Source organism: Antechinus flavipes, chromosome 1, assembly GCF_016432865.1.
Source record: "Antechinus flavipes isolate AdamAnt ecotype Samford, QLD, Australia chromosome 1, AdamAnt_v2, whole genome shotgun sequence".
In the NCBI taxonomy this organism is placed as follows: Eukaryota; Metazoa; Chordata; class Mammalia; order Dasyuromorphia; family Dasyuridae; genus Antechinus; species Antechinus flavipes.
In genome coordinates, this window is record NC_067398.1 from 240,612,967 (window position 1) to 240,639,714 (window position 26,748).

The 26,748-nt window shown below is 35.7% G+C and overlaps 1 protein-coding gene across 1 annotated transcript in view; it reads left to right on the forward strand.

Moving 5' to 3' along the window:
• Positions 1–22,930, forward strand: part of RORB (RAR related orphan receptor B) — a 259,834-nt gene extending 236,904 nt beyond the window's left edge. The window contains exons 9-10 of the mRNA XM_051998503.1: positions 2,863–2,975; positions 14,849–22,930. Coding sequence (XP_051854463.1) covers positions 2,863–2,975; positions 14,849–15,004 — 269 coding nt within the window. The 3' untranslated portion in view covers positions 15,005–22,930. The remainder of the gene's footprint in view (positions 1–2,862; positions 2,976–14,848) is intronic.
• Positions 22,931–26,748: the final 3,818 nt, after the last annotated feature.

Below are 26,748 nucleotides of genomic sequence, written 5' to 3' on the forward strand. Positions count from 1 at the left end.
AATATCTGATTTTTAAACATGATTTAACCAAACTTCTCACTTGCCTGATTCATGTATAATCCTGAACCTTAATGTGAAAGCAAATGATTCCCTCCCTTCCACCATATCCTCCCTGTCTATAGTGGCAGAAAAGTTTGTATAGTCAATAAAATCTCAATTGTTTGACAGCCAGAGAGGGACTACAACAGAAAACATTTGTCTGAATTTTTCCAATTTTCCCATTTGCTCATATGGAAATATAAGCAAAAAAATCTTTGTATTCCTTTCTGTCCCCCTTCCACTTTGCAAACCTCCTCTCCTCCCCCCCCCAAAAAAAATTCTGTCTGGTATGATAATAATAATAATAATGATAGTTAACATTTATAAAGTGATTTAAGATTTGCCAAGCACTTTGTAGTTATTAGTTTATTTGACCATCACAATAATACTGAAAGGTAGATGCTATTATACTCATTTTACAAATAGAAAACTGAGGTTACAAGAGGTTAAATGACCTGTTCAGAATAACACAGCTAGTACATCTGAACTGGATTTAAACTTATTTTTTCCTGATCCCCAAGTTTGGCACTCTATTCACAATGGCACTTAACTGCCTGTGAGGTCACAGAAGTTTGCCATCTACTTTATGGAACTTTTCCAGCCTGCCAAGATCCCCCCATCAATAACCTTCAATCATTGTGGTTGTGCTGATATTGTGACTAACATTGTGACTGTGCTGATATGGAGCCAGCCACCTTCTCAAAAGCATAAGGAGAATAACAGGTAGCAGTAGCCCTCCCACTAGGCAGAAGCCTGAGCCCCAGTGGACCTTCTCTCCTGCCAGGCTCCATGTTTCCCAAGACTATCCCACAATAGTGGCAGACTGTTTCATTCCAGACATCTCTGGGAAGGGAAAGAGAGAGCAACTAATTTTAAACTGAATGACAATAATCACTGAGGGCTTTTGTCTTCACTTACGTAAGGGTTTGCTTAACTGTTGGGTAAAGTTGTCATTGTCCCTTCTAGAATTACAGAATCAAGTTGCTCACCTTACTTGAACTGGATTCAGGAGTATTATGCCCAGGTTCTTTTCCATGGGTATCTATTCAGCATCTGGAGATTCTTACTGACTCATTAGTAAAGCTAATTTACATTCCTAGGACTCTGGATAGGTCAGTTCCAACTTGAGGCTCATCCACCATGCTGAATCCTCTCACATTGTTTTATATAAAGCACCCAGAAGATAAATACTATAATTTCCCACCACCACCACAAACAGTTAACAAAGGAGAGAAATGGATTTAAAGAGTAAATGCAGTTTATATTACAGAGAGCATCATTTTATATTAATACTATACAAAACATAGAACAGCTTCCTTTCATTACTTGATAAGAAAGCCTAAGTGTGTGGGCAGGGAGAAACCTTACCAAATCAAGGCTATTCTACCATGAAACATTTTTTTCCCTTCCAGACAGATTATTCATTTCTACTTTGCATTATAGAAACTAAGGCTATATTTCTGTCAGGAGAGAGAGAGAGAGAGAGAGAGAGAGAGAGAGAGAGAGAGAGAGAGAGAGAGAGAAAGAGAGAGAGAGAATGTGTGATTAAAAATAAAAAGACATTAAGAAGTTCTGAAACCGGCACTTTTTTTTTTTTTTTACTAAATCATGATTTCCTGTGTCATGTATTGCAAATCTAGAAAGTTGGCCTCAAAAGCAATTTTACAAGTGACCCATTGTGGGTCAAAGGATATGAACAGACAATTTTCAGATGATGAAATTGAAACTATTACCACTCATATGAAAGAGTGTTCCAAATCATTGTTGATCAGAGAAATGCAAATTAAGACAACTCTGAGATACCACTACACACCTGTCAGATTGGCTAAGATGACAGGAAAAAATAATGATGAATGTTGGAGGGGATGCGGGTAAACTGGGACACTGATGCATTGTTGGTGGAGTTGTGAATGAATCCAACCATTCTGGAGAGCAATCTGGAATGATGCCCAAAAAGTTATCAAACTGTGCATACCCTTTGATCCCGCAATGTTTCTACTGGGCTTATATCCCAAAGAAATACTAAAGAAGGGAAAGGGACCTGTATGTGCCAAAATGTTTGTGGCAGCCCTGTTTGTAGTGGCTAGAAACTGGAAATTGAATGGATGCCCATCAATTGGAGAATGGCTGGGTAAATTGTGGTATATGAATGTTATGGAATATTATTGTTCTGTAAGAAATGACCAGCAGGATGAATACAGAGAGGCTTGGAGAGACTTACATGAACTGATGCTAAGTGAAATGAGCAGAACCAGGAGATCACTTTATACTTCTACAACGATATTGTATGAGGATGTATTCTGATAGAAGTGGATTTCTTTGACAAAGACTCAGTTTCAATTGATAAATGATGGACAGAAGCAGCTACAGCCAAAGAAAGAACACTGGGAAACGAATGTGAACTATTTGCATTTTTGTTTTTCTTTCCGAGTTGTTTTTACCTTCTGAATCCAATTCTCCCCTGTGCAACAAGAGAACTGCTCGGTTCTGCAAACATATATTGTATCTAGGATATACTGCAACATATCTAACATATATAAGACTACTTGTCATCTAGGGGAGGGGGTAGAGCGAGGGAGGGGAAAAATCGGAACAGAAGCGAGTGCAAGGGATAATGTTGTAAAAAAAAAATTACCCTGGCATGGATTCTGTCAATATAAAGTTATTATAAAATAAAATAAAATATAAAAAAAAAACAAGTGACCCATTGTGGAGCTTGAGATGTAGGATTTGTCTTCATTGATGGTTAATGATGCCGAAGCCTTTTTTTTTTAAAATTTTCCTGTTTCTCTCTTTATCAATTCATCTTTTTTTCTTTATCAGACCGAGCCTGGCTAATAGAACCTCGGAAGGTTCAGAAGCTTCAGGAGAAAATTTATTTCGCACTTCAGCATGTGATTCAGAAGAATCACCTCGATGATGAGACTTTGGCAAAGGTAGGTCCACAGATCATTATGCAGTTTGACTAGGAACTCTATAACAAGAGACTACTCACGAAGGAGAGCATGCTCAACTCTTACCCAAGTGATTAAAAGCTACAACAGTGGAAAGAGCACTGGCTCCAGAGTCATAAGACCTCTTCTAAAGCTCAAATTTAGTTTCCAGCACTATCTACATGACCTTAAACAATTCACTTAAACTTCCTTGACAATTAATTTCTTCTGTAAAATGAAAGCATTGAATTAGATGTCTAAAGTCTCTGCCAGCTCCAAATTTATGATTCTATAGGTCCAGAAAAAAACTGGACCATGACCGGGAAACTGAACAGTCTGAGAAGCATATTATGGGAAGAATAGCTAAAGGAGCTGGGGGATTTTAAATAGAAGAAGAAAAAATATAGAGAGATATGTCAGGGATATAGAGCTAGATGGGACCCTGTAAGAGGATCTCTTGTTCAACCTTCTTGTATGAACATAGGGATCACTAGTTTATAGCTAAAAGATATCTTAGATGTCATCTATTGTCTCATTATACAGATGAGGATACTAAGGTTCAAAGGGTTAAGGGTGTCCAGGATCATTGCAGATGAATTTGAACCCTAGTCTTCTGATTCCCAATTCAGTATTCCTTCTCAATGCCTAATTACTACTGTCTTCAATTTTTATGGACTTAAATATATGAGAGAAATTTATTTGTTCTGTGTTTCCCAAACATACAGAATCAATACTAATGGTTGGGAAGTGAAAGAATGGAAATTTAGACTAAATGAAGGAAAAGCTTTAATTCTTAGAGCTATCTAGCCATAGAATGGGCAGCTTCTTCAGGAAATGAACTTCAAATCACTGGAAATGTTCAAGCAGATGCTTATCTATAGGGAATACTGAGAAAAGAATTTCTGCACTGGATGGGACAAGTTGCTCTCTACAGTGCCTTTCAATGTTCCGGGGAACATTGTAGAATATGATCCCAAAAGCCAGAATACTATAAGAATAGTATAGTAATATAGTGTCACAAGGCCAATACACACACAGCCAGAGACTGAATCATGACTTGGAAACTAACGGGTCTATTTATTATATTGGACACATATTATGAGAAGAATATGCATAGACTTCCTAGAATTTCTCTGTTAAACAGAAAAATTTTCAGAAGAAATTATCGTTCCCCCCAAAAATCCCCAGAGAAAATAGTTGTTTTAGGGTTTAAGCTGGAAAGAACATTAAATTTAATAACTCTTTTCATGTTTTTTTCAGTACATGATTTTACTTTGTGTGGGTATAAAGAGAACAAAAACTAAAAAATAAACCTCCAGTTTATCTGAATCCAAGACAGCTTCTTTACCTTATTTTTCATCATTAAAACTCTCTTACTCAGCATTAGATCCAGCTCGAGTTCCTTTGTATAAAAAAGGGAGAAAAAGTTTTAAGTGCTACAGGCAAAATCTGTATATTCATGTAGATTTCACATTTGCATATATGAGCAAAATACCTTTATAACTAATTCCATGGGACTCAAACCAAGTCAAGGAGCATTTATTAAGCACTTACTATATGCCAGGCACTGTGCTATGTGCTGGAGATACAAAGAAAGGAAAAAAAAATTAGTTTCTACTCTCAAAAAAATAATAGTCTAAAGGAGAGATATGCAAACTAGGCACAAATGCTCTATAGGATAAACTGGAGATGAACAGCAAAGAAAAGCACTAGCATTAAGAAGAATTATCAAAGGTAGATAGTAGGATTTTAAATGAAACTTGACAGAAGCTTAAGATTGAAGTGAGGAGGAAGAGAACTCCAGGCATGGGGGACAGCCAGTAAAAATGTAATGCCAAGTTTTTTTTAAGTTTTTTTTTTTCATTTAACAAGAATCTATTTTTTTTTCTCTTTCATACTATCCTCTCATTGGGAGAAAAAAAAGCAAAACAAAATCCTTCTACAAATATTCATAATTAAGCAAAACAAATTCTTACTCTGTCTGAAAAATATATAGCTCAGTATTCTCTCTGAGTCTATCACTTCTCTGTGAGGATGTGGATAGAGTTTTTTGGAAACAACATTGACCACTACTCTGAGTAGAGTTCTTAAGTCTTTCAAAGCTGTTTTCTCTCAGGGTCTCTATCTCAGTCCCCCAAGCTTGCAACTTCAATGTGATTCTCACATCCTCACTTGTCCTTACTCCAAATAAATCCAACTTGTTGCTAAATCTTGTCATTTATACTTTTATAATATCACTCATATGTCCCTTTCTTTCCACTCATTCAGCCATAATCCCAGTTCAAGTGCTCTTCATCTTTCATCTTAACTATTATGATAACCTTTTAATAGGTCTACCTTCCTTAAATCTCTTCCCACTCAATTTTCCAAAAGTACAAGTCTGACCATGTTGTGCCCCCCACACACACTCACTTAAACTTCAATGGCTCCCTGTTTCCTCTGTGATCAAACCTAAATTCTTCTGTTTGGTATTCAAATCTCTTCATGCTTCCACATATTCTACCTTCCAGAGGAACTGTTTTTTCTTGCTATATTTGAATAAAACATAAGTCCTGACAAAGATTGTAGATGGTGAGAGTAATCCAAAGTTGGATTTTTACAGGGCATGACAATAATAACAACAACAACAACAATAATAATAGCTTTTACATAGTTCTTACTATATTCTAAGCACTGTGTTAAGCACTTTACAAATGTGATCTCAGGTTGATCTTCACAACAACCTGGGGAAAATTGCTAATTTTTTTATCAGGTTCATTCCACAAATGAGAAAGTAGAAATAAATAGAGATTAACCCACTTTGTCCAAGAACATACAACTAGCAAAAGTCTGAGTTTGAATTTGAACTTGGATCTTTCTGACTCCAGGCCCAGCCTTATACCCACTTCACCACCTCAGGTGAGGATTGATGGCCTAAAAAAGCCCTCTTTTTAAAGCAGTGACACCAGAGGATGGGGTCTGTCTCCTGCCCTTGGTTAGGCAGGACACATAATGGCAAACAGCAATGGTATAATAGAAATAGCACTTTTTCAGAAGGTCTGGTTTCAAATTCTAGCTCTTCTAATTATATGTGTGGCAAGCAGCAAGTCATGTAACATCTCTGTCCCTCAGTTTCTTCATCTTCAAAATAAAGAGACTTAATAAGATGATCTATAAAGCCATTTCTAGGTATAAATCTGATTCTATGCTTTTGGCGTAAATGGTAGAGTTGGGAAGTGGAATTTGGAGAGAAGGCTTTTTCTTTAATAATAGACTCTGAAAGATGTGGTTGACTCTTGACTCTTAAGTCAAGTTGACTCTTTTCTGTTGATTTAAATTTAGTTTCAGAGTTAATGTTCTCTATGTCCGTAAAATAGAAGTTCTGAGAGTCACTTTATTACAAAGAGTATTTTACTAGAAACGAGTAAATCCATCTTCTTCACTGGATTCTTCTAAGGAGTCCTTATTTTCCCCCAGTGACAGAAAAGTTTTCTTCCATAATTTTTAATATGTGTCTTTCTTGATCTCTGCTATCTTTGCAAAAGTCCCCTTCTGGGTAGATCCAATAGATAATTTGAAGGAAATTACATATCTGCTATTATGTGATCTTAGGAAAATCACTTTTATTCTCTCTGCCTGAATTACCTCATCTGTAAAATTAAGGAGTTTGAAATAAATGACCTTCTAGATTTAGATCCCTTCCTATTATATGATGTGGAAGGGAAATAAATATCTCCCTCTTTACCCTATTTATTAGAGATTCATCAATTATGTGCTCAATGTGATTGTTTTAAGGATTTTTTGGATGTGTTATCTCGGACAGAAAGAGAATGAATGTCTAAAATTTGCCTGAGTCATAGACTTGAAATAACATGACCTAAAACAAAGTCATCTGGTTTACATTGTTCTGGGCACCAAAGTCACAAAGTAGAGCATCAAAACAACCTGTGTCCAGGGAGCTTTTGTTAATTCTCACTAACCTCTCATTTGGAGAGAGTTGTGACTCACTTTGAGTTGCTTACTTCCTAGGAGATCAGATCATGAAGAACCTAAGAACTCCCAAGTACCCAGCTTGAGTCCTAGAATTTAAAATGAGTCAGTGTAAGAGCTATGCTTATAAGCAATATATGAGGGGGTGGGGGAGAAGGTCTGACTGCTGGTATCACTGATGAGTTTTTTCTCAAGGCTGACTTTTTCATTAGTAAAGAAAGATTGCAAATCTCCTTCTTCCTGTCCTGACAATAGGAGATGAAAATTTGTGGAAAGGGGAAAGGGTTAGGGAATAGAGGAGGAAACCCTACCCAGTTTGTGCCAGTGTTGTAGCAATTGACACATAGATTTTCCAATGATTTCTTATGATTTTCTAATTCTGTGCTTTGTTCTTATTTAGGATATCAGAGTTAGAAGTGATCTAAAAACCTAGTGAACACATGCCTGTAATTTCTGTCTGGGCAATGTAAGGCTTGAACTCTATAGAGTTCTAAGCTGCAATAGGATTAAGCCTCTCAGTGTCCACACTAAATCTGCACTAATATGGTGAATCTTTAGGAACAGGGAGCTGCTTTTCTGCCTAAGGAAAGGCAAATTCAGCCTACTCTGGGAAAAGAGCATGTCAGAGATTCTGTGCCAATAAGCAATGGATTCAGGCCTGTGCAAGATAGGGAAATCAAGTATCTTTAAAAAAAAATAGCTAATCAACTCTCCCATTTTGCAGGTTAAGAAACTAGAGCCCTTCTGAGTTGATATTTTAGTAGAAGAATAGACATAGAATTCTAATTCTGGATAGATGGTAAGAATATGGATTTAGAGTGGGAAAAGACATGAGAGATCATCTATAACAACTTCTTTTCTAAATACAGGAAGAAAGTGATATCCAAAGTGCAAAGTCTAACAACTTTGTGGCACAGTGAAGGCTAAAGTCCAGGACTCAACTCAGAGTTCATGATTTTAGCCATTCAAAAGTAGAGTTCAATTATATTATGGGACTATAGATTTAGCATTTGGAAACATCAGCTAGCCTAATTTCCTTATTTTATAAAACATGATAGAATTGTGATCCAGTGAACTTTCATCTTTCCCAAGGTGAGATGAAAAATAATATCCTAATTTATCACCTTCATTCACTTATTCAAGAAATAGTTATTAATATTATTGATAAATTATTAATATTATTCAAGAAATATTTATTAATAAAATATTAATATTATATTGGATGCTGTGGATATACAAATATGCCCAAGGATTTTTGAGGTTTTTTTCAAGCATATTAAAAAGAGCCAACTTTATACACAAATAACTAAAATGAGAGGCAATATAGACTACTGTTTGGGTGATAATTTGGTAAATGCATTCATTTCCATCATTATGATCTGTGATACATGTGAGAGTCACTATAAGAGTTCATTAAGATAACTTCATTCCCATTTGGGATAAAATTGGTAGCTATTTCATGAAACAGTCAGCATTTAAGCTGAATCTTGAGGAATGGATGGGGTATTGAGGAGGAAATATTCAAGACAGAAAAGACAGCAATATAAAGATCCTGAGAGAGGAAAACATGAAAAATGTTCAGGTGATGCAATGCTGACCTGTTTGGCCAGAACCAAGGCGAATAATGGAAGATAGGCTGTAAGCTAGGTTGGGGATAGATTGTTCCTTGGCATATAGTAGGTATTTAATAAATGTTTTTGGATTGGTTATTAAAACCCTCAAATCCACAGGTAAGGAAGTTGTACTTTATTTAGTAGAGAGAAGGGAAACAGAAATGATTTTTGAAGAAAAGAATAACATGATCAAAATAATATTTTTGGGGGGGAGGATGGATATTCTTGTGCCAGGATAAGTTAAAGGGAAAACTACTGGGGGCTAAAGAACAGAGTAATAAAAACTTATATGAAGTTTCTAACAGTTGGAATAGAAAAGAAGAGATGAAAGACCAAGAGATTATGGAGAATTTATTAGAAGGATTCAGTTCAATAATTCAATAAACAAGGTGAGCAAATGAACCAGATATTCAATAGTTGTATTAATGTTGTTTAGTCATTTCAGTCATGTCCAACTCTTTGTGATTCTTTTTCTTGGAGGGGAGGGAGGGTTTCTTGGCAGAACTACTGGAGTGATTTGCCATTTCCTTTTCCAGCTCATTTTACAGATGAGGAAACTGGGCAAATAGGGTTAAGTGACTTGCCCAGGGTAAAACAGCTAGTAAGTGTCTGAGGCCATATTTGAAGATGTCTTTCCAATTCAAAGCCCAGCGATCTATCTGTTGCACCACTTAGCCTATCCATACTAATACTTTTGCCATGAAGGTGGAGTATCAAAGCACATGGTTTCAAATACTGTATCTTCTATTTACTTCTGCCTAACCTTAGGCAACATATTTCATCTCCATGTATCAGTTATGGGCTGGAGATACAAAGACAAAAACAAAATAGTCCCTGTCAAGAAATTTAATCTATTAGAAAATTTTATGACTTATAGGATATAAAGGGCAAGGGAGAATGAAGAATTAAAGATGATTATAGAGTTTAGTCATAAAGAAAATAGTGATAGTATTAATAAAAATACACACATCAGGAAAAGGAGCTAGTTTGAGATAATATATCCAAGTATAAATATACAACAAAGAGTTGTAAATGCTAGACTCTAGAAAGAGGTTACCAGAGTAGATAAGATCTCTGAGGAAGGGGACAAAAAGAAGATAGTTAAAAAGAAAATCTTCAGAGAATTTTCACATTTAATGAAAGGAGAAACAATTCAAGAAGACAAAGAAGGGGTGCTTAGAAGCATAGGAGGCAAACCTTATCTGGTTTGGTTCAGTGTTACCAAAGTTATGGGAAAATATATTTTCAAGGAATATGATATGTTCAACAGTGTCAAGTGATAATTAGGTGCAGTGGTAGATGTCTATAACTCCAACTCTTAAGGGAGACTGAGACAGATCTCATAATATTAAGAGTTCTGAACTGCAGTGATATAAATGAATCACATATCCACATTAAGTTCAGTATCAATTATTGGAGCAAGGTATCAACAGATAATCTAGGAAGTGGCAAAAATGGGGGCAGCGAGGTGGGGCAGTGGACAGAACCCTGAAGTCAGGAGGACCAGAGTTCAAATCTGATCTCAGCTATTTAACACTTTCTAGCTGTATGACCTTGGGCAAGTCACTTAACCCCAATTGCCTCAGGAAAAAAAAAAGTGGCAAAAATGTCCAAATCAGAAAGAAATATACTTCTGTTAGGATCAGTGGCAGAAGATAAAGCAAGTGTTTTCAAATCCCACATCAGACCCTTTGGGTGAGATATTAAACCTCCCTAGACACTATTTGTGAAATAATAGAAATAGGTTGGACTTGATGGCTTTTGAAATCCCTTCCAGCTCTATCAAGTCTATTTATTGTCTCTGCATCTTTTATCATGCTTTAGTTGTATACCAGTTGTAGGGTGGGGATGGGGGTAAGGATTAAGCATGCTTCTTGTGAACCAAGATCACTACTTTATTGGCTCCCACTTCCATTCTTTCTACATCAGTTGTAACAGCTAGTCCAATTTCCTATTGCTTCAAGGTTCAAAAATTATTAATTTTCTTAGAATATACTTCTTAGGAAAGAGGAAGGGAATATTCTCATTCCTAAATTTTTTTTCTTTCCCTTTATTAACAACCCCTGTAGATATAACTAAAGCTTCATTGTTATAAGGGAATACTTGTGTGAATGAAGCAAACTTAAAATGGCTCTCTTTGTGGTCTTGATATTGTGATTATTTCAAAAGTGAAGGAATTTCCTTAGATTTTGGAACCTCCAACCCACCCCTTCACCCCCACCCTCTCCTTCTCTGAATGCATCTGAATCATCTCCCCAGCTGTCAGAAAAGTTGTTGTGCCATTTAAGTGCTGCTAAGGCTGCTTCTGGCCTCTCTTTGAAATGCACATCCCCCTGCTGTACTACATAATATTAATGAGCAATAAGTGACTGCCTGCTGCTTCCTTCAGTAGACCCTTCTGGGCCCTGACGGAAGATGCTGCTGTTCCTGAGAGGCATCCTGCAGTATTGTTTCTCAAGACTGATGCTGAACTTTGTATTCTCCCATTGCAGCCTCTATTTCAACAGTTTATTAGATATTTTTAAAACTACCAAGTCCATTATACGTGGGCTTGTAGTGGATATTCTTTTCATTTCTTATTTGCTCTCATGGAAAATACAAAAGGAATCATTAGTGTCAGACTTCTTTTGCAGACAAAAAGTAGCAGATGACTTCAAGCCATACCAAAGGAAGGAGGAGTTCAAAGTGTAGAATGAGCATCATCTTAGGCCCTGGATTTTCACAGAAAATAAGGAGAATCTGTACTTACTTTTTAAAAATGGTTCATCATCAATTTTGCAAGTGCCAACAACCAACACAAGAAATAAAATACCAGCCTTCATTTTCAACATATTAATTTCCTATAAACTCATCACTAGGTCAAAATATGCTAATGTAATACTCTATGCCAAAGGAGTTGAAATGTTTTGTATTCAGTACTAGAATAGATTGTGCTTCATCGAATCATGGTTAATGAAATCAGTTATTCATTTGAATCAATGTGGAAAAACTACAAAATCATAATTCTCCTTTTCCCAAATTTTTAAACCAAGAACTTGATTATATTACTTTTTCCCCATGAATTTAATAAGATCTCTCAATATGAATTGACTGATAGAGACCATCAAAAAACTATCCCAATGAGAAATATTTAAGTGAATTATGTGACTCTCAAAATATTATTCCCAATAACAATAATACTGTAAATGAAAACAACACTAAAGAACATCAGATATTACATCCGAAATTGGACAGGACATAATCCTAATGCTAGGATATATTTCCTTCTTCTTTGTAGAGATGTGATAGCAAGAAGAGAATGTGATAGAGCCAATGTGCTAACTTGTTTTCAATAACCAGATTTCCTTTTTCAAAGGAAGGATTCTATTTGTTGGTAATGGAGTGAGGTAGATTTTTGTTTGGGAATTGACAGTGAAATAAGAAAGTGCTCATAAAACTTTTTTTAATCATTCAGATTGAAAGAAAAGACAAGCAGAACAGTTTTGAAAGTAACCTGGGATTCTCATATAGTTTTTTAATATTCATATTTTCATATATTTCAATTTCTTCCACAATCTACTGAACAGGTATACTCATATCAAAGGACTAACTAGGTCTATAGCAATATAATATTAAGTAAAATTAGTTTAAAGAGGAACAGTTAGCTCTACAAAGTCAATGATGTGAATAAGTAGTCAACTTAAACAAAATTCTAGTAAGTTTTTGTGACTTTATGTTAAAAAATTGGTGATAAAGTATTTACCTATATCACTATAAAATAACATTAGTAATTCTTTATCAATTAGTAATAGGCCATGATTATACAAATATAGTGAAACTTCTTCAACCTTCCTCCTTGAAAGAGATCATATTTACATATTTACAATATTTACATATTAATAATGCATTGTAGAAGAACTAGCAACTATAAGTAGATATCCTTTGTTGAATTAGTAAAACTAATAGATGTGTCACTGTTGTGATTTTGCTTTTCCAGCCTATCTTTTGGGAACGACCAAATGAAGCTTAGTTCCCACTCTTTGAAAATCTTAGTGAATATAGAATCCTATAGAGAGAGAATATAATATAGAGGTTGATTCCATTATTAATATCTAGTTTCAAAGTTTAAGAAGTTTGAGTCCTAGAAGGTAAGATATGAAATCTTAGTGTAGTTATAAATAAGCTCTAGTTAAGCTAATTCAAACAAGGAAAAATTCAAAAAACAATCTGAGATTTTAATATATACAATACCCTCTTCTATCTAGAATTGTGATGGCTTTGGCTAAGCCTTCTTTGGATAGAATATTAACTAGTTAATGGAATTGTCATCATTTCCCAAAGTGATTCAACTGTGGGAATCAGTGTAATTCTATATTTTCATCAATTTTCTTCCTTTATACATGAATTGGGTATTACTTAGTCACTATGCAAAAGTAAAAGCCATAACAGCACATTTAGAATTATAGGGCAAGCAAGGAGTATTTGTTTTCACATCCAGTTTTACCTATTCCATGAACAAATATCACCCTATTTTTATGTCAACTTCTATCAGCAGTGCAGGCAGCTTTGTTAAAAAGTTAAGCTACCCATGTTACACTATGTATTCTGTATCCTTTTGTATTAAAAAAAAATTATGATCTTAGTGCTATTTTAAAACCATTAACTATACACGTATTTCATTAATTATTGGATGAAAGAAAGAAAAGAGCAGAAATTTTTTACTTCAGAATATTATAATTGGGAAAACCTTAAATATAGTTGATACTCAAAATTTTTTCAATGTCTATTTCCTCCTTTATTTTGAAAGTCATTTTAAAAACATATGATTGAATAGGGATGAAGACAGAAATGGGGAGAAAGGAAAACACCTTATAGGAGATCTCTTTGGCAATTATAACTTTTTGCCATTTTTTTTTCTTTCAAGTGATGTTTGCACTTACGTGTCAGTTTTCTCTTTTCAGAAATTGACCAATTTTACTGTATTTTTAAAGCTGCTGAAAGTCATATATTTAGAGCTAGAAAGACTTTCAGAGACCATATATAGTCCAGCATACTCATTTTACAGAGGAGGCAATTGAAATCTAGAGAAGTTAACTGACTTTTCCAGGATCACACAGGTAGGAAATAGCAAAGCCCAGATTTTAATCTAGGTCCTCTGGCTCCAATATCCACTGTTTCTTTCACTATCCAATGCTACCTCCTATTTTATTATGCAATTCAAAGTATTAACCTTGAAATCAAAACTTGACTATAGGGGATCCCAAATATGGCTTTAAAAAAATAAGATTTTGGTATTTTTATAAAACACTATGGGCAGTCAAAACTTGTCCGAAAGCAACAACTTTTGTTCACAAATCAAGAAGTTTTATGTGCCCATATCTGAAGAACCTGAGAGAATCTCCCACATATGTACCAGTTGCTATAATATAGTGAAACAGTTAGTGGTCTGGGAATCTACTACTATTTTCTAGTCATATGGCATAGGATTAGTTACTTTATCTTTTTATTTCCTCATCCATAAATAAGAATATTGTATTGGAAAAACCTGAAAGTTCTTTCTAACAACTTTATCATTTTATGCATAACTCTTTGGTTTTATTCTAAATTGATCAAAAAGAGTTTAACAGTCCTCATGTGTAAACTCAAAATATATATTATTTGTCTTCTGGGGATAGAAAGTGGAGATATTCCATTAGAAAAGTTTGCTTGACAGTAAATCAATTCTGATAAACTTTGGAATACAGTTTGACAGAGTTTGAAATCTTCTCTACTAAAATCATCCAATTAGAACTCAGATGTCATATAACGTCTCTGGGAAATGTATAACCAGTTCCTCTCAAAAGTTTTTAATTAGCATCCTTGAACCAGGTGTCCCTCAGCTAAAACAATTCATCTCTCTGTCTACTTTTTGCTTTTTCAACCTAAACTCTCTTTCCTCATTTCTACCTCCTAAATTTCCAACATATCCTGTCTGTTTTTTGTTTTTCATGATTATTTGTCTCCTTTATTAGACTGTGACCTCCTTTAGAGCAGGTAGTGTTTTGTTGTTGTTGTTTTGCTTTTCTTTATATATATTCTTTATATTGTAGTACAGTGCCTGGAATATAGTAAGCACTTGTTGATTTGACACATAAAGATTCCCACATTCTGGGAAGCTTCTGTTCCAACCCATAGTTTTAACCCCATTTACTTGGTTTCCTCTGGTTTCACTGCAGAAAGATTCAGACTGTCAACATTGACTCAGAAAAGAAGACAATGATCAACCTTTAAAACCAATTCTTCCCTTTTTCTTTCTCTTTTTATTTTCATATGCAGTTAATAGCCAAGATACCGACCATCACCGCAGTTTGCAACTTGCATGGAGAGAAACTGCAGGTATTTAAGCAATCTCATCCTGATATAGTGAACACACTATTTCCTCCATTATATAAGGAGCTTTTCAACCCTGACTGTACTACAGTCTGCAAATGAAGGGGAGCACAGAGCTGTCATGTGGTTCTCAAATGCGTCACTCTTAAGACAAAAGCAATGCGCTCATGAAGACTTATGAAAAATGTCACTACTGCAACACTAGGAATGTCCTGCACTTAATAGAATTATTTTTCACCGCTACAGTTTGAAGAATGTAAATATGCACCTGAGTGGGGCTCTTTTTTTTTTTTTGAACTGACCATAAATATACAAATATAGGACACTGGGTGTTATCTTTTTTTAATTTTATTGGGGTATGTTTTGGGAGACAACTGTTCATAGAATTTTATTGTAGATAAAAAAATGAGAACAGAGCGGTACCTTACATTATTACTCTTGCTGTTTATTGTTCAGATATAATTTAAGAAAACTTCACTTATTAGACTTACCTATTTCTATGTTTTTAGATAGTTAATTGCATGTGGAAATTTGTAGCTGTCTTGGAAAGTGCTGTGCATGTATGTAATAAGTATATAATATGTGAATATATTATATATGACTATTACTTATACATGCACATATACTGTGGCTTAAAATCCCATGCCTACTTGCAAAGGATGTTCAGTCAGGCTTTCTTGTATTATTTACCCTCTGTGTAATGTGTTACCTTTATGTTGGGTAATCTGGATTTTTGCTTTGCCAACCAGAGTTTAGCCATCCATAGCTAATGGTTGGATGGTATCAATATTCTGAAATCCATGTACAAAAAGTAATGGATTCAATAGACAGCCTCTATACTAACAGCTCTATTTGTAGCCATGGTATAAAAGCCTTGTCTGGAGGGTTCAAATGGAAAGTACATTTTTTTTCCTGTTCTAAGAATCAGGCAACAGATAATATTTTGAGGACCTGTGACTGGAAAAGTTTTTAATCCAACACAATAAATATTACTGGGCATTTCCCACTACAAAATGCAACTTTTTTTTCTTCCCCCCCCCAAATTTCTAGTCACAAAAAGGATTTCTCCTCTGCAAATTATTGCATCAAATGAGAAATATAGGTTGTGGATAGCAATCACCAGCAAACTCATATTCATTATAAAAAAAAAAAAAAGTGATGTGATCAATGAAAACACGACGGTGTTAGTGCCATTTTCTACAAATGTTTAGTTCCAGGAATTATTCAAATGAAGTAAAAGTACTATGAGTAAGTACCAGGCAAAGAATCAGTTCTTAAGAGTTCACTATTTTCACATATAAGAATGAGAGAGCTTTCCCATATTTCTCCTCTATAGTTCTGGGGACTTCACTCTATCTCTGCCTCTATTTCTCTCTCACTCAATCTTTCCCTGCCTCTGCCTCCATCTCTTTAAAAATCTTCATATCATATATTGCAAAAGTAGAGCAGTAACTGACTTGCTATGAAATAATCTTTAAAAGACAATATTTAGATTATCTTTTAAAAAAACTAAGCAACAATAATAGCATCACTTGTTCATCTTTTTAAAGACATTAAAAGTGCATTTCAGAATATACAAAGTAAATCTCTGAACTTAAATATATACATACATATAGACATATATACATGCACATATATATAAAATATGTACATGTATTATATATATGCACATACATACATAAAAACACACACTGTAGAGTCAGTGCATCTGAAGGCCCCATAATATTGATTTCAGGATCAGAGAAGTTGGGCTGGTGGTACATTAATCCTCATTTCTCCCTTTACTCCTGATTAGGTTATTCTACAGAAAGAAACTAAAATGTCAAGTGAGTCTTCTATGCCTGTTCAGTATTACTTGATCTAAGGCAAGATCAGGAGAGGGGAAACTTGTACATAATAATGAAAATTATGCCATTCTTTTATAAATTAACAGAAGCCACCATTTCATTAAAAGAGGGTCTTTTCTCCTGGGAGGGAAGGGGTCCATGAAAGAGGGAATAATGCTTGTGTCTTTTAGATAGGTGCAGTCAGTCATCAATGGAAACTTGGATTTTTAGCTCTTAAACTCTCCTGAGATTAGCTTTCTCCGGTACACATAAGAATTCACAGATAACCAGAATTGTGGCATTTGCCTTTTCCAGATAGAATCCGGAGGCTTTTTTCCCCTAATGATTGATGAATTCCAAACCGATGGGGGGAAACAAAAAAGGCTTTAAAATAATGAATCTCATTCTCAACTACTGTTATATTCAATTAATTTAACTACATTGAACCAAATTACCTTGGGTGTCGAAGAAGACAGCTGTAGACGGCTTATTATGCTGCTACAGGGACTCAATTCTTTTTGGCGTAAATGTCACTCCTGCTAGCGCTTTGTATAAAGAATTAATTCCAAGAGTCATATTTCCTTCTAATGGAAAGATTACTTTACTGATTGCTAGGAAAACAGGGTAATAGAAGGCACTCCATTAAACCAACCCGTTTCCAAATGCAATAGATGTTTTATGATTGGCTTGTGATAGGAAAGGCTCTAAGTGTCTGCCTGGTGTTTCCCTTTGAGCTTTGAACTTATGTCAAACTTTGTTTTCCTACTTCCGTTATCCTAATGTTTTCCATTGTTGGCCTTTAATTCTTATTCAGTTGCATTGGGAATCATGTATTTCCTTCATTTTTCCCAAGAGGTTTTTAATTGACTCAATTTATGAAGAGGTAGAGCATGTGTATATTTTTCCCCCTCCCCTGGTCCCATGGGTGAATTTACAGAAAGACTGCTTCCCCCACTTGCCTCTGGAGAAGATAGCTTTGAACTAGAGTAGTTTCTACATTTTCTAGAGCTGGTTTGAAACTTTAAAGGTGGTGGATTTTTGTAGCTGGGGGAGAGGGATTAAATCTAGCTGACCCATCATATATCCTACCAGCCAAGATAAGAGACCAAAGGAAGCAACCTCTGATGTCCACTTCAGGACCTAGAGAAAATACTTCATTTTTTTTTTTACTGTGGAATACTGTGAAAAATCTAAATCTGGTCCAGAGAGAATCAAGATGTGCTGTAAGTAGCACTGAAATCTGTTATACCTTTTTGAGCACCTCTTCAAAACACATCTGTGAAGAAACTAACACCTGATATTAACAACTGATTTTCCCTTAGGTCCTAGCTAATAGCTACACTACATTATGTCCAAGCACTTTGTCCCATCTCCATGAGAATCAACAATTATCTATGATATATTTGTGATACAAGGAACATGAGACAACAAAGAAGCCACAATTTATACTTTTCAATTCACTCTTTGTAAATGACAATCACTGCTTAATGCAGATGTTGCACTGTATTCCACTCAGGGATGTTTCATTTATTTTTTAAAAAAATATCTACATCAAATATGAGGGGAGAAAAAAAACAGGAAAGAAATTTTAACAAAACTGTAAGCAGTAAAAACATATTCCCTTTCTTCCTCTACCAGACAAGGCTATCAGGCCAGCTATTTGACCCTACATGCTTGTAACCTGAATTCACTGTCACCATTTTCCTCAATTCACTGAAAAGTTCTAGCCATCATTCCCCAGATAGCATGCTGGCTAAAGACAGCTCAGCCCCCTTCTCTAAAATCTACTGACTAGCAAAATATCCAAACTGCCCTGTTAATTCCACAGCTTATCTCCCAGCAAAACCAGGTTTGACTCGGGTCCTGAGCAAAGGAGCAATTGATTTTATTTGTCAGGCCAGAACACGGAAGATGTGGTTTCTCAAGCTGCCTTTGTGGCAGTATTGCAGTAGGAAGAACACAAGTTGGAAGGAAAACACTTGGCTGATCCCTTCTCACTGCCAACTATCAGGATCTGAGGCTAAACCATAAGTATAACCTAACCTGGGACTTGTCATATTAGACCAAAAATAGGTTTCCAAGGTAGCTTTACAACTAATCTCACTTAAAACATTTTAGGCTATCATTCACATGGGTCCATCCTATAGAACTATCTTAAAAATAAGATCATGGATTTAGAGTTGGAAAGGATGTTAGAGGTCATCTATTCTGACTCTATTTTGCAGACAAGAAAAGCAAGGCCAAGAAGAATAAAAATCTCACAAGGCAGAGAAAGGATTCAAATCTAGGTCTTTGGATTCCAAATTGAACACTTCAGACCTATTTGGCAAATTCTAAGCAACTAGATCCCTTTGGAGGAATCCAAGACAACCAAATACTATGGTAACATGTAATTATTTATTAGAAGATGTTATGGCAAGGATCCAGTATAATTTTTATTAGCAATTTCCCTTGTCGTTTATCCCATACTACTTAGAACTCTGTACCATTTCAAGCCAAATCAAATATGGAGAAGAATTTTTAGACAACTAACTACTCATGTGTCAATTACATATGAGGTCAGAATTCCAACAAAATGCTAGTATCCCAAGGATAGACTCTAAACTTATCAGTTATTAAGTTTGTGACCGGCTCCTAGAGATACCATGAACCACAGCATACCATTATTGCCAATGGGGTTGTCTTTGGCAAGGATATTGGAATGGTTTGCCATTTCCTTCTCCAAAAGGTAAAGAAAACAGTGGTTTAGTGACTTGTCCAGGGTGACCTAACTAGTAAGTATCTGAGGTCACATTTGAACTCAGGTCTTCCTGACTCCGGGCCAAGCACTCCATCCATTAAGTCACTTACCTGCCTCCAAGGCAAACAAGTTAAGTGACTTGCCCAGGATCACAGCTAGTAAGTGTCTTAGGCCATATCTGACTTCAGGTCTTCCTGATTCCAGGCCCAGCACTCAATCTACTGAACCATCTGGTTGATTCTAAAGTTTTTCGCTGCTAATGCAATCAGTACATCAGTGTCAGACTACCTGAAATATTGCTTGAAATTGTGGGATCACAGAGAGCTTCTGTCCATCTTTGCCTATTTTGTAGGTATTTCTTTCATTCTATTTATTATAAGAAAAATCCCCTTACTAAGTTGAAAACAGAAGAAAGAAGTATTCAATAATTATTTTCTTCAAGGGATCTTTGTGTCCAATGAGGTTAATACTACTGACAGTTAATTCAGAAGCCTATGTATATACTTACATATTCCAGGTCATGCAAATAGACAACTATGTAGTAAGAATGAGAGGAGACATCAGTAGATAGAACAGCAATAACCTTTAAGGTTTCTGTTTGTGGAAAAAAAAAATGTTTTGCACTCTGTCTCTTATAAAATAAAGACAAAAAGTCACCATCGACCAGAGATGTAACAGCATGTTATATCTCTCTTCAAACTACTGGAGGAAGCTGCTACTGATAATAGAGGATACTATTGAAGTGAAGAAGCATTTGGTTGTTTCAGAAAGTGGCCCTTGCTTATTACAGATACATGGGCAATAGTGTAGACATGGTCCGTTGAAAGTAGCATCAATGTGTCCTGTTTCAATGGACCACCTCTACCGAGATGGGATTTTTTTCCTCTTATTCCTTATTCTTCTCAATTTGGTTTCCCTGTTGTTCTAACACTATTGGAAGCAGCAAATTCCAGTAGTCTAGATCCAGGTAGAGACCAGTTGGACAATTAGAAAACAGACTGATGGTTATTTGATTTAATGGTAACAACTAAAAAGCACTTCTATTTGTCTTGACTAGCCTCCCAGCTTAATAAAACCAAGTCATTAGATACATTTGGCAGCTTCTTCTGAAATTCAAATGCACTATGTTTTATTTGAGTATGTGTTTTTCTTTCAATGTGTCTGTGTGGGACTTCCCTTTTTATCTGAAGATTTAATAATAGAATAATACTCATTTGGCCGTCCATTGTTCCATAGTGTGGACCTTGCATTCTTGGGTAGCAGATGGGGATTTTGTTCATGCACTTTTTTTCTCAAGCCTCTGAGTTACCTACCAAGTAAATTGGCTATAATAAATAATCTTTGCCTCTTGCATGACTATAAGTGTGACCTCCAGTAAACCAGAGAGAGCAGGTCAGTGATTGTTACTTGTGGCCACAAAGCACACACACACAAACTGGATTATGTCTGCAAAACCAAGTTCATCACAATAAGGGATGTTCTTTCCTAGTTGGGAAGGGTATTCACCATATTAATAAAGCTATCGTGGCTGTAACCTGTGGAAAATATATGCATATCTACCTAGATATTTATAGCATGCATGTGGTCAATTGTACATGCATGCACAAACATACAAATTAGATATCTGGAAAGCTACATAATCCCATCTTCAATCACTGTACCATCTGCCTCATCTAACTAACATTAAAGAAAGTAATGGGGGGAGGGGACATTAAAAAAAAAACCCTGAGTATGTATTGTAGAAATGTAGAGGAAAAATAAAAATATTTTTTCAGATGTAATTACTTTTAATATATGCTTGTGGAAGGTCTAATACAATGTACACTGTCTCTGTAATTTTTGCTGTAAATATCTCAGGACAGTGAATACACTGATTTTTTCTATGTCTCTGTTTAAGGATAAGACTTTATAACAATTTTTTAGAGGAGAAAGAACACCAACAAGCAAATTCTGTACTTGCTTCCTATGAGTGTCATGTGCTCCTCAGTTTTTAATGGAAATCGATTGGGACAGGGAAGCATTCTGACCAGCTCTAGGTTTAACCTGTATGCCTCTGTTTGTACACCACCAACTGATAAAGGCACAGGGCTGTCAATGAAATCTGCTCCCAGGGGTCTGGGTGCTGAATATCATCCTAAGATCTGCAAAATGCATCTGAACCAGACAATTTGAAAACCAACAAAGAAAAGAATGAGCAAAGATTTCCCAAGCAAGTACATCTGTCCTTGCAGCATTTAACTTTTTTAGATTTTTCAGCATGAAATATCTGAAGGAGAAGAAGGTCTGCTTTCTGACGAGCAAAATATTTTTGTACACACTCATTTCTTATTAAAACTTGAGGTCAGATCACTCTTTCACTGTAATCTGAAGCCATAACTGACCTTCACCAAATAAAATGTTTTCAAGAACATAGGGGAGGGTTTGGGAGAGGTTGAGGGGAAGGGAGAACCAAGATATCAATGGCTATAGCAACACAGGCAGGAGCAAGTCCAATGCACTTGGATGCTTTTCCTGCATCCCAAATATAACTTTAAATCACTAGTATTTTATGATGATCGATTTATAAAAAAAAAAAAATAGATATTTAGATTTAAATGAATCTTTCCGATATTTTTGAAATCCCTGACAATGCTTCCTTGCTTTTAGGATTATGAGAGAAAATGATTTTCATATACTTCCAACTTTCAGAGGTTTAATGTTTTTTATCTTATTTCCAACTGCTCTTGGTAGGGTGAAGCACGACATTGGGTCCCCCAGCTGTTGAAACCATGGGCTATTTGGTGCTTGGCTGTAGATAATTGTCATTGCTGTATCTTAAGGGGTGGGGGAGGGGAGGGGTGTGGTTTGCTTCTCTTACTAAGCATGCTCACCACTATTGGTAATGCACAAAAGCTGCATTGCCGAATGAAAAGTATGTAAAAAATATATATTATTCACTCTAAAAAAAAAAGCATACAAGAAATACCTTCTAAAGAAAAATGCCTCCTATAGTCAACACTGATTTTTTTTCTGAAGCTTAATTGTATTATAATAATGTATTTTTATTGGCCTATAGAGGTCAAAGGCAAACCACAAATGAATCCAGTGACATATATAGTTTTTGAATCTGCAGTTTTCTTCTCTCTCTCTCTCTCTCCTTGTTTAATATATAAGCCCTAATTTATGTGTATGTGAGTAAAACTACAGCCTGAGTCATTTAGAAAGTAAGCATTGAGGTTTTTTTAATCATAAATATACTAGAATACAACAGCACTCCCTGTCAAATAAAAAGATTTTATATTACTTTAGAATGTAATAGGTTTTCGTCTTATTTTATGTCTTGTAAATTATTAGTTGAATACTGTTAGCATTCCATGATAATGCACACATGATTTCTGAATGTTTTCTGTAAATGACAATCAATGTTTATGAAGTTCCTTTAATGCTGAACAAAATTAAAAAATGAAAAAAAAGAAAAATAAATGCTTCCTGACACTTTTTTTATTGTGAAGTTAGAGGATATGAAAGTTCCTGATTTTAGAAACTATCCTGATGAATTTATCTTAACAGTACCACTATAATTTTTCTAAATTACAGGCCTGTGAGTAAATAGGATTTATTTTCCTTTTGCTGGAAATATTTATGACACTGTAGACCTGAGCTAGGAAAGGCATATCCCAGGGCAGGAAGGAAAACCTCAAGAAGTAAGCACTTTCAGTTTCTTTTATGCCTATGACTTTAGTACAAAGCACAGACCAGCCATCCATCCAGGCAGCTGAAGCCCTCCCAATCTAATATGTAAATTACAAGTGGACCCTTCAATTATGTTTCTGGGAGAGTTTTTCCTGCATCAAAGTTTAAGCTAATAAATCATCAAGGACTACATACTTCAGCCATTAGTTGAAAGACAATTGCAGAAGACTAATAAGAAATGCAGTAGTCTCTAGCCCAAACAGCCCCCCAAATTAATGATGCTCATAGTATTTAGTCCCATTACTCTCACCTATATAATGTGTTTGGGGTAGACAATTTCCCCTCACCCCTCACCCCCTCCACCATTAAAATATACCTTTGACCATGAGTTAACATATAATATCCAGACCCTGCCAAAAGCAGTGGGGATAGGAGGTAAGTTGGACTAGACAGTCATTAAGGATCCTTCCAAGTCTCAGATTTTGCGATTCTTTGATTCATTGGGATAATCAAAGGTTCCCAATGTAGAAGGAAGGCTTGAGAGAGGAAAAAGGTCTTTCAAGCAGTCTTGCGTTGGTTTTATTGGTATAGAAATGTTCCAAGTATAGAATACCTCAGAGCAAACCTCAATAGAATGTGTGAGGGGTGGGGGTGGGGAGAGTTCAACATGGATTGAAACTAATGGGGTCCAAAGAAACAGAGAAAGCCTCTGAAAAACTTTAGAAAATTCCCTCTAGTTCTCAAGCATTGGTCATGACAAATACTCTGGCCTTGTGTTTCCAGCAAAGTCCCAATTGGAGGGGGTCAGCCATATAGTGCCTGTCACTCAGAGGCAGCAGTTACAGTTGCTTTTGTGGAATCTCTGCCACACTGACAGATTTTTCTAAAGACTCCTTTCTGCCCATCAGTTTCTAATTGCCCATTTTCAAATAGCTGCTTAAATCATTCAAGAGGGTGCCTTTCAAATAAGGGTTCAGCTCACTCCTGAGAGTGTGTTTGCAAACCCTTCCCTTCCCCCAAATGTGAACTAGTAGGAATTATAAGACTGAGCTATCTCCTCCTGTTGGAAGATGCTGCTGCTGACTCATCAGCTGTTTGACTATGGGGTACATGTACTTTGAGAACTGCTTTCTTGAAGGTCATGGCTTGGGACTGAGCTCTCTACACTCTTCTCCAAGGTCAGCTTAGAATAGTAGCATACATAAAAGTAGCATACATCTCCAGCGTCCTGGCTAAGGACAGAAGTGAAACTTAGAGCCTTAGAAGGGAGTCATTCTCTGTGTACAACCAAGTGAACTATTTCAGAATTGAAGAGGAGACCTTCACCTCTTTAATGCTCTAATTAATTGAGCTAATCAAGCTAGATGGAGTAATATAAAGGGATGAAATCTTTGTTGTTGTTTAAAAATAGCTACTTTACGTAGAAATTAAGTTTGCAAAGCACTTTATTATGTTATTTGATCCTTACTTTATCCCTGTGATGTAAGTTGGTGAAATTATCCCCATTTTACAAATGAGGAAACTGAGGCTAAAGAAAGTAAAAGTGACTTGTCCAGAGTCACACAGCCAGTAAATGTCTGAGATAGGATTTGAACTCTTGTGTTTATAACTCCAAATCTCACCCTCTATTCATAAGCCACTTAGCTGTATTATATGAAATGCTACCAAAATCCCATGTCAGCATAAAGGAACTAAAATTTGGAATGTTGTCTCAACTCTGGCTCTCCCAAGAGAGGTAGTGCAGATGGGTAAGGGATGAAACCTGTATTTGGCAATAAAATCCTTTTTTTCACATACAGATTCAGCTTCATATGTTATGCAGCCAAAGGCAAATTGTTTAAATTTCCTGAACCTTAATTTCCTTATGTGAAAAAAATGTGCATTAAATACAAGTATTACTAATCTCATATGGTTGCTATAAGGAAATACATTTTGCAAATGAGGCTTAGTGCAATGTCTGGAAAAAGCTGCTAAATAAATGTTTATTGATTGATTTATTGCTTGGAGCAAATCAGATAACTTAACTGAGTCTCACTTTTTTCACCCATAAAATAAGTCATATCTTTGTCCTTTCTCAATCCTATCTGTCATGTCTGAGTCTACATGGCCCCATTTGGGTTTCTCTTGGCAAAGATAATGAAGGGGGTTGCCATTTTGCTCTCCAGTTCATTTTACAGATGAGCAAACTGAGGCAAACAAAGTTAGGTGACTTGTCCAGGATCACACAGCTAGGAAGTATCTGAGGTCAGATTTGAACTCAAGAAGAGAAGTCTTCCTGACGTCAGGTCTGGCATTTTATCCTCATCATACTACCTGCCCCAATCTTTTTTCTTTTTTTTTTTTTCCCCACAGAGCCATTTTTAAGATCAGACAAGATAATGTAGTGAAATAACTTTTTAAAATAGGTTTTCTACTTCTGATATAATAGATATGTACTGAAATGTGACAGAATGGATAGAATGCCGAGTTTGGAATCAGGAAAACTCATCTTTGTGAGTTCAGATCTGCTATGTGACTCTGGGCAAGTCATATAACCTTGTTTGCCTCCATTTCTGCATCTGTAAAATGAGTTGGAGAAGGAAATGGCAAACCACTCTAGTATCTATGCCAAAAAAAGTCCTAAATGGGGCCATGAAGAATTGGACAGAACGAAAACAACTAAACAGCTGGAATCAAAGGTCTGAGGTTGGAATTTTAGTTCTGTAAATTGATATCTATCAGTGTGACCCTGAGAAAGTAATTAGGTGTCAGTTTCTTCATCTGTAAAATATGAGGATTAGATTAGATGACTGCTATGATTTCCTGCTCACTCTGAGTCTATGATTCGATCATTATTATCCTAAGTAAGATACAAACAAATCTAAAGTTTAAGTGTAAAGAATATTCCCTGCCTTTAAGGAGCACACAATGTAATGATGGAGAAAACGAGAAAAATGTACGAACAGGTTATATACAATCTAAATAGAAAATAATAAACAGAAGGAAGGCACTAGAATTAAGAGACAGAAAATATTATTTCTATTTAAGAGATGAGAAAGACAATAGGAGAAATCCTATTTAAGAGAGAGAAGTTACTAACCCAGGATCATACATATGCTTTATATCAGGCTACTGATTACTTTAAAAAAAAATTTCCCCTTTCTTTTATCTACAATGCTTAGCACAGTGTCTGGCACATAGTTGGTGTTTAATAAACATTTATTGACTTACTGCCTACTCTGTCTATCTCACAGGGTTGTTATGAGGCTCAAATGAAATAGCAGATGTGAAATGCCTTTTATAGGTAGAAAATCCTGTACACTCTAGTGGAAAAAACATTGATTTTGGAGTAAAAGGCCCTACATTCAAATCTCAGTTCTGATGATTGTCATGTAACCTTGGACATATCTGGACTTCATTTCTTAAGCTATAAAGTAAGGAGTTGAGAATGGGTAGCTTCTAAGGTCTCTTCCTCTTAGTTTGATGATGAATCTGAAAGATAAAAGTCCAAAGGTAAGTAAAGGAAAAAGATAGTGAAAGCTGTCTTAAATGGGTCACGAGTTGCTTTGATGAAAGAGGAAGGAAGATCATGAGCTTCCAATATGAAAATGAATTATTACGTTTTGTTT